General features: G+C 47.0%; 1 protein-coding gene across 1 annotated transcript; it reads left to right on the forward strand.

The window, feature by feature from the left end:
- Positions 1 to 1750: 1750 nt before the first annotated feature.
- Positions 1751 to 2983, forward strand: LOC121836130 (vacuolar protein sorting-associated protein 4B-like). Its single transcript, XM_042290887.1, has one exon. The coding sequence runs from the start codon at positions 1751 to 1753 to the stop codon at positions 2981 to 2983; it is 1233 nt and encodes a 410-aa protein (XP_042146821.1).
- The last annotated feature ends 12483 nt before the right edge of the window (positions 2984 to 15466 follow it).

Below are 15466 nucleotides of genomic sequence, written 5' to 3' on the forward strand. Positions count from 1 at the left end.
GCTATCGTAGCGGCCAGCGCTCTAACCACTCATTCACACTGGAAGCGGATCCGCATTCGCAAAGCGGTTGCGAACGCGGTTGTATAAAGATCCAGTACAATTTCGCGCGCACTTGATGTCATCGAGTGCGCGTGCAATTGTACTGGATCATTATACAACCGCGTTCGCAACCGCTTTGCGAACGCGGATCCGCTTTCAAAGTGAATGAGTGGTTACAGTGGATGCCACGCAAGTTCCTAAACTAACCCCTCTACACTCTATTTTACCTTATGGTGTACCGCAGGAAAGGCTATAAGCGCAAGCTCCTTGCTCTAGGGCCACGGTATCTAGGGTACATTTCGGCGGCACAAGCTCTCATGCACTAAGGGCACCTGCCAACGCTATGAGCTCGCGCTTCACACCTTCGCTGCGGTACAACATAAGGGGAAATGAAGTACAGTAACGTTGCCATGAACCATCACCTCCTATAGGTTATTGGCGCGCGCCGGCTTTCTCGGAGGTCATGCCTGAAGGACCCTTGCTCTATACGAGCGCGCGTGCTAGGCGGGGACGTTAAAAGTCCTAAGCGCGCTCTCGCTTCGGATATGTTAAATTCAATCGGAGTATAGGCAGTATTCACTGGACGCCATATTTGTGGGTGTTGTTAGAGCGCATGTTCAGAACGAGCTCGCACTACTATGCTGCCGAGACAGGCAATCTTGATGGTGCGGAATGCACGCTGCAAAAGAACTGTGGAAGCTCGCCATCAGCACGCGCTCAGCATTCGCGCACACAGCTATGGCCGCCAGTGAATACTCTCTATAGGAAGTATTCACTGGCGTCCGTAGCTGTGTGCGCGACTGCTGAGCGCGTGCAGATGGCGAGCTTCCACGGTTCTTTTGCAGCGTGCATTCCGCACCATCAAGATTGCCGGTCTTAGCAACCTATTAATATGGGCCCCCTCTGAGCATGCGCTCTAGACAGCACCCACAGATATGGCGTGCAGTGAATACTCCTTATAGTCGCGTTTTTCATACGTTAGCCGCTTATCTTCATTATCACAAAATTCTCAAACAATTCACTCGTCGTAGTACCTTTTACAGCGGAGCTGTTAAGGGCTAGGTACCCCAGGATAGTGTCCGTTATGTCGACACAAACCTACCTGGACAGCTACCGCCATCTATAAGCGACGGCGGCAAGCACAGAACCAGTATAGTTTCCGCCGTCGCTCGTAGATGGCGGCAACCCTTCACACTATAATAGAAGAATAGATAGTTGGGCGCGTGGGTGGAAATTCATCGCAGGAAACAGCGCGAAAAACAGACGACGACGAAGAAGAAGATTGAGCACAGCTCCGCTGGTTTTCCTTCTTCACAAGAGTGGAAAAGCTGAACGTTTTTTCCTTTCGTTTTTTGTACGTTGCATAGAAAAGAGCATTTTCAAACGCGTTAAAGGGATTGATCAAGATTGATTGGGGAATCATTTGAGTCACGGGACCTCTCTGGGGGATATAAAACACTTATTTATACAAGTAATCTTTCAGACGATTTATTGGCCAGATGCCGAAATTAAAATTTATGAGTAGAATGGTATAAATGTTCAAACCCTACTTCTTTACCCGTCTTTATAAATTAATGTTCTTGACTGAATGTATCATTCAAACACGAGTTTCAATATTTTATCTCGTCAAAGCGAGGAAAGCAATCTTTTTCTAGAAGAAGACGAAATTCACTACCATTCGAGCCACTCTAAAATCCATCAAAATTCTAGCATGCGCAGCTTGTGTTACGCCCGAAAACACGCCCAGCGAGCCGCCTTATTCGAGCTCCTAAGCAACAAGCACAGTAAGACTATTTCTCACTACACGCAAGCCACATTTTATTTGGAAGAAGCACTGGAAACGATCCTGCACCGGATTCGTCGGTACTCGCTAAGACTTGAAAAGCTGCGACCTCACGTCACCCAGCCAGAGCTGTGGCTCGACATCGTGCCGCACAGCAACACCGTCGTCGCCAACAAGAGATATCTTTGCGAATTCGAAGGCCTCGTGGTGTTTGGCCAACATTGCGGACGCTGCGTGGATATGGAATTTATTGACGTCCTGCGGCAAGCGTTCCATCTCCTGCAAATTCCAAGTCTGGAAGTACCTCTGAGCGGCGTTCAGGAAAAGTCCTGCAAAACTCTTCTCGTTTCCGGACCAGACGCAGTTGGCAAGTGCAGCTTTGCCCGCGCCTTCTGCACTAGAACCTGGCTTTCGACTGCATGTTACATCTACGTACCGGAATTCCTCCAGAAGCCGCAAGACCGACTCCTACTCGCAATGGCCACCCTGTTCTCAGCAGTGGATACCCGATGTCCTACCGCTATAATCCTCGACAGACTGGAAGCCCTTTGTCAGCCCAGCTATGAATCGGCCTTCCGCGTGTTCCAGAATTGCATCAAGAAAATTATCGAATCAAAATGTTGCTGCCAACAGGTCATCGGAATCACGAACACCCCCTGGCTGCTCAGTCCTCAAATGCAGTCTTTGTTCCAGAGGCGGGTTTACGTGCCACTGCCGGATGAAGAGATCCGGGCGCTCATAACGAGGCATCTGCTCAGTGGAAACGATGGCTACGTGTCCGACTTGTCCCTGCAGGAAGTTGCGGACGCTACAGTCGGATTTACAAGCTCTCAGCTGGCGATGTGTCTTCGAAGTCCCTTCTGGCACATAAACTGCAGGCAGAAACTGAACGAACGCTTCGTGGAACTGCTCAGCACATCCGGTGTGGGATCGACAAAATGCTTGTGCCTGGGCAATCAATCGGAAGAGGAATATAGCTTGGGTAGCGAAGCACCGTTTGCGCCGCACTCTTCTCCATTGTTACCTATAGACGATGATCTGATGGCAGCGATTGAAGCCATGACGAGGGTTCGCGCCAAAAATCCGAGAGAACGGCCGCCAGAGTCGAAGAAATGGAAAAGCCCCTCAAGATGCTCTCTGCCTCTGTGTGCTATGTCGTAGTTTTCATTAAGCCTGTGGCTACTGAAGAAAACGTGCTACATATTTTGAACTACACATGAACTATGTTGGCGATCCATAATATGTCGTTGCTGTTCTTTGAAATATTTTAATTACTTGCTGATAAACTAATAAAACAATCAAAACGTTTCTACATAGCATTTGAAAATGTCGGGATTGTCATGAAGCCTAAGATATACCAAGTGTTTTCATTCAAACAATGCTGCCCCAAATATAAAACAACAGAAATAGCAAGGCGACTACATGGGTCAACGTCTTAACGCGATAGCGTTTAGGGGCTCGTGTTCCTGAAAAGCCGGCGTCGGTGTCAGAGGGAAAAATCCCGGCATGTCCCTGGTGATGTCCCCGCGTCAGCCTCGTGACGTCACACGTGAGTTCGCGTGTGACGTCCGCTAAAGTTGGCGGGAAACGTTTCTGCAAAATTTGGCGGGAAAATGTCTTGCGAAATTAGCGGGTCGATAGAATCATGACGTCACAGCGAAATTCGACGTCACACATGGCGCCACGCGTGTGACGTCACGCCACGTGACCTCGCGCGGGTATTTCAAACAACCCACAGTGCTCACGTGTGATGTCACGTGACACGGGACTATACCGACTAGACCACGCACGCGCGCTTACACGGATTGGAAACGAGCGCGTGTTTGTATGAAAAGGCTTGGCGAACGGGTTCCAATAGCGCTATACCGTTCCACTTTTAAGCAAAAGCGTTACTATACTCCGTTTCACCTGATGTTGTACCGCAGAGAAAGCTAGAAGAGCGTGCTCATAGCGTTGGGAGCTGCTCTTAACGCACGAGACCTTGTGCCTCCGAGATGTGCCCTAGAGCAAGGAGCCCGCGCTTGTAGCCTTTCCTGCGGTACATCATAATGTCTATCCTGTCTCCCTTGTCTCTCCTTTCTTGTCGTATTTGCGCTGTTAATTCAACAATAATATCATAAGGTGAAACAGAGTATAGAACAGCTCAGTTGGGAAACTGCCACAGTGCCTGCTTTGAAAAAGGGGCACCGATCTGTACTCGAGAACCGAACTAACGGCGATCGCATCGCCGCCATTTCTACCGCTGCGGCATCTCGGGGAACTGCATGGCTGCTTGTATTCGGCAGTATTGCATTGGATAGCGACCACAGTGACTGTGCTATTGTGGCTTTAATGTGCAATTCTAGCGCCGATGCGCATACATTGAAACGGAGGGCTGTAAACCCCTGTTTCCCAAGCGGACGGGCCGCGATTATTTACCGAAGTGAGGACGCACCCAGGTCGGGAAGCACTACCTGAAGTCACCGGTGATACATGGCTGCATAAAAAAAAATATATTCATGCGGCAAAACCCTTTAAACTAAAATTTAATGCACACATCACGCTCCTTTAATTATTTACTAATCGCCAATAAACGTTCCTTCAAAAAGAGGTTTTCTTCCTTTGTTTTGACGCAAAAAAATATGCTTTCAAACACCTCATAATTAATCCAGTAAAAAAAAAATATATATATATATATATATATGATGATGACACCGTGTCTCTAAAAGCTCATAAACAAAGAATACTACTACATGTACACGGGGCGAGACAAACAGTGGGAGGATTTCTGGAGCACAAACGAGCACGTACCACGTGACACTAAGCGTCGTACCGCGTTCCGCGCGGCGGCGTGTGTTTCCAGAACACCTCCGATTGGATACATTTCGTTTCTTGTGCATTAATAAGACAGGTAGGAAACGCCAGAAAGCCAAGGTGGAACTGCTGCCACCATCCATGCGACAGGCGGTAACGGTGCTCATCCAAAAGAAAAACTCAAAGGGTACCCCGAAGGTCGACCATTTCCGGCCCATCAGTCTGCTAACAAGCGACTATAAAATCCTAGCCAAGATTCTGGCAAAGCGGCTGGAGTGGGGTCTACGGGACGTCGTCGGAGAGCATCAGGCCTACGGCATCAAGAGACGGACCATCAGCACCAACCTGCACGCGATGCGAATCGTGTGCGAGGCAGCGCAGGTGTTGAAGGTTCCAGTGGCAGTGCTTCAGGTAGATCTGAGCAAAGCCTTCGACCGGGTTCGCCATTCGTTCCTCTTCCGGCTCATGGAGGAGTGTGGGGTCGGGGTGCGACTGCTACGATATGTGCAGCTGTGCTACCGTGACATCACGACGCGGCTCCTGGTCAACGGCAACAGGACGGCTCCCATTGCAGTTACCCGATCCGTGCGACAAGGCTGCCCGATGTCGCCAATTCTGTTCGCATTGTACCTGGAACCGTTGTGCAGGGCCATTATCGGTGACGCGAGCATTCGTGGGCTGTCCCTAGCGTCGGGTACGCTTAAAGTGCTCGCCTACGCAGATGACGTCACGGTGTTGTGCTCGTCAAGGATGCAAGTGTGCGCTGTAACCCAACACATCGCAGACTTCTGCAGTGTCTCGGGTGCGGCGATGAACACAGACAAATCTATCGGAGCCTGGCTTGGAGACTGGGACTTGAAACCGGAGCAGTTCCTCGGTGTCACCTGGACGACGAGCGTTTCGAATTACCTAGGGCTCAGTTTGACCACAGAGAAACTGAGTGGCCGATGCGGTGGTTTGGACATTAATCGCCTCAGAAGTAAGGTGCTTGACTGGCATGCTAGGGAACTCTCTTTGTTCAATCGCGCATTTATTTGTAACTCTGTTTTTTTCCCGACCGTTTGGTACGCGGCACAAGTGTTGCCGTGCTCCCAAAGTGACGTGGCGAAGGTGCATCGATTTTTCGCAACGTTTATCTGGGACTCGGGTTTTGAACGTATGAGGCGTGACAACCTATTTGTAAGCAAGAAGAAAGGAGGGTTGGGCCTTGTAAACGTAGAACTTAAGCTGAAAGTACAGCGTTTCCTATTTTTCCGCGATCAAGGCAATCCTCTCGTGATTTCTGCGTTTAAGGAGCTGGGAGGAAGCGTTTTGGGGCCGCGGCTCAAGGGGGACACTGGAGACTTCCGAGCACGTGCTCTGAAGTTTTACCAGGAAACAGCAGCAGCGAAGGAATTTTTCCGAGCCCGCTTTTCCGACGAGTACCTGCAGAAATTTAAAAAGAAATCTCTATACTGGGACACAGTTGATTTGCTCATACCGCACCCACTCTATCGCAGCTTTCCGGGAAGTGTGGATAAATCGGATGTATATCGTCGCTTACGTAGCTACCCTGTCAGAACGGCAGTCAAGAATTTTTTCCTACGCTTCCATTTCGAAGTACTGCCGGTCAAGACGTGGCTGGTTAAAAAAGGTTCCTTTGAACCGTGGTCAACAAATTGTGCGTTGTGTCCGTTTCCCGAAACACTTGAGCATGTGTTTTTGTACTGTACGAATGCGGAGCTTTTTTGGGCAGAGCTTCGAGCAGTGCTGCAGATAGATCTTTACGTAGAGTTGAAGAGCGCGAAATTTCTGCTTTTCGGCGACAGTGCACAGAGTAGGGCATGGGAGCTGCTGGCACTCCTCGGTCTATATGCGCTGTGGCGGTCGAGGACGGATCACTTGGAGGTCCGAGAGGGATCCAAGCCCGCCTGGCAACACTTCTGCGACGGCTTTCTGTACGTGAGCAGCCTTCTTGAGGCGACGGAACAACAAGGGCTTGAATGTTGGTCGCTATTTGGAACGCGTATGCATAACCGCGCTCTAAAGGCTGAGTGGTAAACAAGGATTCCCGGGCCGCTGCGCGAGTGGCTGCTTGGGGTGCACGTGACGCTACAGAGAAATAATTGAGCGAGATACATTTTGAATTTGTGTGTGAATCGCGGTCCTCACCTGTCAAACAGTGCTCACTGACATGATAAGTGTATGGCAACCAATGTGATCTTTTTAAAACTTTGTAAATAGACATACTTTTAATAAAAAAAAAAAAAAAAAAAGGTGGAGTGGTGTAGTGGTTAGCACACCCGACCGGACATTGGGAGGCCCAGAGTTCAAATCCTGGCTCCGCCAATTTTTGACTTTCGGCGGGTTCCTGAAAACTTGGATTCTTTAATTCATTGGATTAAGTACGGTTCATTCATCTGCACATATTCGTTCATATCCTCCTCGGAGACCACGTACGATGACGTGAAGTGCCCGTGTTGTATATTCAATAACGTGGCTCTTGATTCTCGCAGATGATGATGACACCGTGTCTCTAAAAGCTCATAAACAAAGAATACTACTACATGTACACGGGGCGAGACAAACAGTGGGAGGATTTCTGGAGCACAAACGAGCACGTACCACGTGACACTAAGCGTCGTACCGCGTTCCACGCGGCGGCGTGTGTTTCCAGAACACCTCCGATTGGATACATTTCGTTTCTTGTGCATTAATAAGACAGGTAGGAAACGCCAGAAAGCCAAGGTGGAGTGGTGTAGTGGTTAGCACACCCGACCGGACATTGGGAGGCCCAGTGTTCAAATCCTGGCTCCGCCAATTTTTGGCTTTCGGCGGGTTCCTGAAAACTTCTTTAATTCATTGGATTAAGTACGGTTCATTCATCTGCACATATTCGTTCATATATATATTATATATATATATATATATATATATATATATATATATATATATATATATATATATATATATATATATATATATATATATATATATATATATATATATATATAGGGTGTTTCAGAGAACGAAGACCAAATCGCTCCTGCAAAAACTACTCATCGCAACGAAAAAAGTCTTGTGGCGTTTTGGTCCTGGACCAGGGGCCCATTTAGGAAAATTATTAAAGTTCGGGATGATTAAGTTGTTAATTATTTTTGCGTAATTAACTTTTTTAATATTGTGTTTAAGGGCATGGTTTAAATAAGAAAATTTCTCAGCGTCATCGAAAAACACGAAATCAACAAATTGCAGAGCGATAGAAGGCACGCGATGCGTTTTACGGCTTTCTGAAAAACCGCACGAAATCGACGGGTTTTTAAGGTTCGGTTTGTTATCGGAGCGCATCTCAGCCCCGACGGCACCGCGCCCCGTGGAGAGATAGTGCAACCAACCTCTGCTGCGCTGTCAACGCGGGACGTAGTAGAGTCTATACATATACACTCCGTGCGGGAACTATAGGGGGCGCTTTGAAAAACGCGCGCAGCGCCGCTAGCGGAGGAGCTGGCGTTCGACTGCGAGGCGCGTTCAGCAGCCTGCGGCGCCTTTTCGCATGCCAAGCTGTGGCGGCGGAAGCGCGCACGGACGAAACTTTTGCTTTTTGAGCCGACAAGTTGAGGGTGAGGTTGCATGAGTGCTGGGGCAGAAGGGCATTTAGCTGTTCTCCACTTCTTATATATTGATTTTGAGTCGTTATTAGGGGTAATTTCTCTAGTTGCGGCCGAAAAAGGAGTTGGAGCAATTTTCCAAAAAACAAGACGGCCGCCACCATAATTGCTCTGAGTGGGAAATTTATTTCGCTCGTCGCTGTAAACCTAGGACTGCTGGAACGATGATATTTGGAGGCGAGTGAGATGTTCACTAAGTTTGTGCACGAAGAGTGCCAAGTTTCTTTAAAACAGCAGGTGTGAAAGTTATGGTTCTAACGAATAAAGAAATAAAGCTGTATTTTTGGGTCCAATATTGGACCCAAAAATGTTCTGTTATAACCGGGCTGTGCGAAGTGCAGATTTGGACTCACAGGTGCTCGGACTTGACAGTAACATGACACAGCACTTATTATACAAAAAAAAAAAGGTGGCATAGGGAAACCAGGTGAAAATTTGGTTTGAGCGGCGTAACTCCATGGAACCGGTTTTGACCATGAAAAGGCTGTCAAGAGAATACCACTGGTCGGGGGAGGTGGAGACTTTAGAGGTAGGAAGGGGCTAGTGCACAGTACTTCCAATTGAAACAACTTTACGAAAGGCGGTTCCAAAGCCGAGAAAACAAAGTTGTCGGCCAACACACGGTTTGACTGGCTTTGACCGTCAAAGGCTGTCAGATAATACCACTCATCATGGGAGATGCACAATTTACAGGTAGGAAGGGACCAGTGGACGGTACTTCCAGTTTGAACCACTTTGAGATTGGTGGCTCTAAAGCCGAGAAAAAAATTGTCTACAGAACTCGGGGTGTCAGCGTTTCCAAATCCAAAAGGAGGCTGATCAAGAAAGAAAGCACACCACATAAACTTCCATACCCAAACGTCGATTCTCCAGTGATCCCGAGTTTCATTGTTGTTTTCTTTAGATTTATATTTGTCACTTTTTACCGTTCGAATCTTTCTTCATGAAGTACAGATTGCGTGCCATACTTGTCCGGAAATATGATCGACACGTACGATGGGGACGAAACTTCTTTGGAGGGCATTCCTCCAACGAAATTGGCACTGCATACCCGCGAGTATGGGATGGCATTTCAGTTCGTCCCATCGGCGCTGACACATGTAGGTGTTACTGGTACGGAAACAAACGCAGAGCGCAAAGCAGCAGTGTAGAATATGTCAGCCTTGCCGACACAGTGGCAGACATGATCGGGAGCCCAAATTTCTCGCGTCGTACGGCACGGCTCCATCGTTGTCGCTGTCCACAAAACATCGCCGAGGTGAAAAACTGTGAAACTTTGTCTGCACGAAATACGACGCATAACTATTGAAGCACTTAATGACGCAGCACAGGCAGCACTTCATGCTGTGAACCCAGCGCAACCGCACCACTCCGACTTCAAAGCGTACCAACGTACGTGGCGTGGTTTCGGTTTCGTTTTCTCTGGGGTTCTCACTGCCTACCTTCGGTACCTGCCGCGCGGCGGCGCGCCAGTCGCGTCGCACGGAGTGTATATATATATATAGGTTTTTTTTTATTCTTACACATTTGTTTAAAGAAAACCGTGAAAGCTACACTAATGCGGTTTGTGCAGGCGGGTTATATGGCCAGGCGGACATTATGTGGGGGGCTAATCTTTGCAATGAGTCGGCTAATTAATTAAAATTCGTTAATTAACTTTTTAATTACTGAAAATAAACATATGGTTTCAATTAGAAACTTGCTGAGCATAATTGAAAACCCCTAAATCTACTATTTTTAGCAGGATATAACGCCGAGGCTGCATTTTACGGCGTTCTGTAAAAACGCTCCATTTGGATGAGTTTCTTGATTTCGGTTTCTTATCGGAGCGCATCTACGCGCCCGCGATTCTGCTCCCCGGTGGTCGCGGCGCGAAGTCACCTCCTCGCCTCCTTCGTAGAATGGAGGGAAGTAAGGCGCACGTGTGTTGCGCGTCTCAGCCAATGGGGAGCAGGGCCGCGGGCGCGGTGATGCGCTCCGATAAGAAACCGAAATATAGAAACGCGTCCAAATGGAACGCTTTTACAGAACGGCGTAAAATGCTTCCCCGGCGTTATGTCCTTCCAAAAATAGATGATTTAGTGGTTTTCAATGATGCTCTACAAGTTTCTAATTGAAACTATATGTCTATTTACACTAATTAAAAAGTTAATTAACGAATTTTAATTATATAACCGACTTATCGCAAAGATTATACTTCGTTTCACCTGATGTGCGAGCGAAGGTAAAGCTGGAAGCGCGAGCACGGAAGCTCCGTGCGTTCAGGTTTTGCTCAAGCGCGCAAGCTGGGTAGAAACGCACAAAGTGATGGTCTCGCGCTTCTAGCTTTGGCTTCGCTCGCAAATAAATTGAAACGAAGTATAGTCACCCACATAATGTCCGCCTGGTCGTATAACCCACCTGCACAAACAGCATTAGTGTAGCTTTCACGGACTCTTTTAAACAAATGTGTAAGAATAAAAAAAAAAACACCCTGTATATATATATATATATATTAAGCCGTCATCTTGGTACCTCGAGCCTGCTGTTTTTGGTACTCTGGGAATATTCAGTGGCTGTAGCAGTAGCCATATAAAGCAAATTTCATATTTCAACTTGTCGCTAGAAGGTGCCTGTTAGAGTATTTAGCTCGGTCTCCGTGGACGCCAGCGGCCCAGGTTTCAAATGTGAGTTCCCCAACTGAGTGTTTTAGTTGCTTAAAGGTGACTCTTAAATGATAATGCAACGGTATTTGTACTTTGCGCAAATGCCGCTTAGAAAGGATCCCTGGCGTTAATGACCTCTGAAGCACCCATTCGTTTTTCAGCAACGCAATGGACGTCGCAGAAAAAATCAGAGAAAAACGAGCAGCGTTCACCCCCTCAACTCGCAGCCAGAACAAGCGGCCAAGTGATCTGGAGCCGATTATATGGCGTCAATGCTGACCATGGCCACTTGCTGGGGTTGGCAAGGATCAGGACATGCGCTGAGTTCCAGACATTGTTATGGTTCGGCCATTGTGGTCATTGCAGCAATTGGACACGGGCCACTACCCGAATGCTTCTCGAGCTATTGATTATCACTAGCCCAAATGGAGTGCCCACGCACTACTCGGGTCCTGTCTATGAGCAACATTAAAGTATCGCAACTGGGCGATGCTGCGACCGCCCAGCTACGTCATCAAGTTTTACGCAGGAGAGATGGAATGAAAGCGCTTGATTTTGTCCTTGAAATCACACCGCAACAAAGAAGTTTCTTGGCCAGTGGCTTTGTGTGCGAGTATCCTTCAGTCCTTCTAGTGCCAGTAAGCTTGTATTAAGTGAAAAAAAAAACACATTCCAATGGAATATCGTTGCACTGCCCCTTTAAGCGTCCTCAACGTTTTATGTTATTAAGTGTCATGGGACATGTCTTTTTGTGGGGCATGTCGCCTCGAGTACCTCAAGTTTGAGGGGTAAAGATAGTTTGCGTGACCTGCGTAAGCTACAAGCATGACATCATCCGGGGCCGTATCCGGGGAACATAAAAAATGGCGGATGCAAACAATGCCCTATCGTTTTCTTTTTTTCATTCTTAGTCGTCCGCACCCAAAAAAGATTTCGTCGATCGAAAAAAAAAATGCAGCCTAAACATTACGTCAGCCACATAGTTATCGCCAGTGGCGCTTTAAAGTTATATAACATAAAGTGCCTTCATACACACGCGCGCTTTTGCTTGAGTGGTGACATCTCAGCCATCTTTCCGCCCAATCGTTTTTTTTTTTTTTTATGCATCTTGAAGCGCGCGCAATCTGCTGCCACTCAGCTCGAGAGCGTAGCTTTGGCTAAAGCATAGACGCCATTTTTCCGCCCAAGTCACGCACCAAGTGCGCGAGAGCGTCACGCGCTGGCACATTCAGGGCAACAATGAATGTCTTCACCATTAGGCAGACAGACATGTAAGCACCCTAGGATAACAATAAAAAGGGTATGTTCCGGCTCAGGAATGTCTCCTAAACGTAGCTAAAGAAGTATAACCAAAAATAATTACCCTGCTTATTTTACGGAACTTTCTTTTTTTATCTTTTGGCAATGCACGCTCGCGCTCGCATCTAATGTACTAGGGGCGCGAGCATGAACCGATTTTGGATTGCACTAAAGTCACGATTGCACTTGCAAACGCCTGGAAACACCACGACCTACAGTAATCCTGACCTGCCCACAGAATGGCTTGATATGGGAGACGCTGTCGCCGATGAAGTGCCTCGCTTTGTCGTTGGGAGCGCCCAGCAAAGGCTTTTCCCATCCGATATAAACTATAAATTAAATAACAGTTTAAAAAATGCACTGGCTAGGTGGCGCATGCCGCCACCCAATTAAAAGGGTTCAGCTTCATCCATCTATCCACCCATGCGCGACCCAAGCTTGGTTCATGAACCGCCTGTCTAGCGCATTCGGTTCGTACAGCGGGCGGTTTTTTGATATCCGATAAGCTGGAACTCAAGCCACTAAGCGTGCGCTTTAGCCCACTTGGCCACCAATCCCCTGGGTTGCAGGGTCACTGAAGCGGAGCTCACACAGCTTAATTCTTCTTTTTCTATAGACAAGGCCTCCAACATTTCTCTTGCAAACTGGTTCTTATGGTGCCCTTGATGCGTGCTTGCTCAAGCTTGGCTTTGCCTTCGCAAGTTCGTCAATTGGCAGCGAGGTGTCGTAATCCCGCGAGCTTTTTAAAGATGACTACATGTTCACGTGCACGGTAGTTTATGAAGCGTCCGGTCTGTCCAATATTGCAGCGTCCACATGTCAACGGTATGTTGAAAACGAATTTCCTTTGGCACGGATCGTAGTTTGTTTTGTGCCTGGTGTCACACTGATATTTCTTGTCGGTTTGTGTGTGATCATTATTGCGGCATAAGGAATAGGCCTTATTGGATGCCGAGCACACAAGCTCAACGTTCTGCCGGATCGCTATGTTTAGGATAAAGAAAAGAAAAACGCAGACCCTATTGAAAAAGATTTTTTACCGGAACTTCATTTCCAGTGAAAAATTATTTTGCTGCGTTATGGGACTCTTTTCAATTCCAGTAAAGAGTTCTGGTAAATCCAATTCCTGGATTCACCAGGAATTACCGGAAGTTACCGGATTGGCCGCAATTCACCCAAAACCTACCGTGTTTTTTCTTTTTTTTTCGGAAATTAACGGAAGGCATTTAGGAAGAAGCCTGTGAACCGCGTGTGGAGTATGTTTACCAAATGCTGGACGATTTGGTACCAATTAAAACGGTTGGTCTATATAGACCTGAAAGTTAAATGTATTTATTTCACAAAGACGATGCCAGTAAAACGATTTGCACAGCTGTAGAAAAAAACAATCAGACCAGAGAAGAACGACCGAGTTCTTCGTCGAAAAAAAGATGTTTCAAAGTACTCACAATGCCGCTGGTTATGTTTCTAGATGTACGGTAGCTCAACTAATAAAACACAGCAAGTGCACCACGCGGACACACACACTGTCAGTAGTCCATTAGCAAAAATTACGAACGCGCCACCATCATCCGCCGCCTTTGAGAAATCATGGCCACAGTCACGCTGTCGTCCCTGATGCTGCCGCCGCGGGTGCACCACGCGGACACATATACACTGTCAGTAGCACGCTTAACGAAAACCACGAACGCGCGGAATGAACATCCGAAGCCGTTGAGAAATTATGGGCAAAGTCACTCTGCCGGGCCTGATGTCGACACGGCGTCTCCAGCGTCTTTTTCGTTCGCTGGATGCTTCGGAAGCCGGACGGACGAAGAAGCGCGAAAAACAGGTCACTGAATGATTTGTTTTTGTCCGCACACCCAGTTACTCTAGAAGAGACAGGTCGCACACATGAAACAGGAAGCCGACACTGAGCGTCCGTTCGTTGCCGTTGCTCTTTGACGGACAAAGAAACCGGTTTTCTTCAAAAGAGACAGCAAAACGTCCCCCTCACATTCTCCTCACGCACCCGTTGCGAGGGAGAGAGATGCGAGGGGAAACCAGTGAGAGCCGGTGAAAATTCCAGCAAAGCCTGGTCGCCTAGTAAAGGAAAGTGGCTGCCGGTGAAATTCCAGCGAAATCTGGTAGCCGAGAGTAGCTGCCGGCAAACCTTCCAGCAAAGACTGGTAAAGTACGGCGGCTTCGGGTGAAAACGAATGAAACCTGACGAGTTTTCGCCGGATGTCACTAAAAGTTGTTGCCGGATGTCACTGGAATTTTTTGCCGGATTTTTCAAGAGGAGAGGGAAAGTGACACGAGTAGCCGCAAAAAAGATATATCTTTAAAGGTAAAGTCTCTAATGAATGCAAAAAGCAGATCGAGGTCGCGAGCTTGCGGTGCCGCTGAGAAGAAACGAACAGTGATCGCTACAAGCAAAACGGGAAAAAAATGTTCCTCCGCGGAGTGCCATGAGAGCGCCGTGACCGACTCATGTCAGCGTCTGGCAGAAAGAATTCACGCGACAAGCTCCGAATGTGCGCTCAGGATCTTGATTATTTAAACTAGTTTCAATTGTACCACTTTTAAGATGTGTTCTTTCTTATCACTATTTAAGCTTGGTCGTCAGCAGCCCAGCCTCCCCACGAATGGTAGGCTCCGAAATTCACTGATCCGAGAAATCTGTATTTAAATTGTTGACTTGTTCTTCAAACTCACCTGTAACCTTTTGTATAAATTCCTATCTTTGACGAACTCCTGTCACAATGCTTTATCTTCACAGACTTCCTACATTTTTTGACATCTTGCTTGCCCTTGTTTGAAATCGGCAACGTCCTATCTTTCTCTACTCTCGTTCCGGCAATTCTGTATATTTAAAACTCTGTAAAAAATGTAAAAAAAATATTCCAAAGCATTTTGGAAGGGCCTGAAAAGTAGAAGAAAAATTACGGTGGCCTTCATTTTTAACTGATTTTCCAATTATTTCAAAATCGGTAACCTGTCTACATTTCAGCGTATTTTTTAAAAAGGTTATAGTTTTCAATCTCAATGACAATTTATTCGAATATCGCGTCCAAATAATTAAAAAAATTGAGTTTCCAGTTTTTTTTTAGATCCGGATTTATAAAGCTCTGAATTGCTCCTCTGAATCGGTTCATAATGGGTAATGCATGTTTACCTTACCTCCTTTTATTTTATGTAGAGTCTCTGCACAAAAAAAAAAAAAAATAAATAAACCTAAGACGACAACAGTTTTTTTTAACAAATATCAAAAAGGACGG

Source organism: Ixodes scapularis, unplaced genomic scaffold (assembly GCF_016920785.2).
Source record: "Ixodes scapularis isolate PalLabHiFi unplaced genomic scaffold, ASM1692078v2 PGA_scaffold1__304_contigs__length_218370807, whole genome shotgun sequence".
Taxonomy (NCBI): Eukaryota; Metazoa; Arthropoda; class Arachnida; order Ixodida; family Ixodidae; genus Ixodes; species Ixodes scapularis.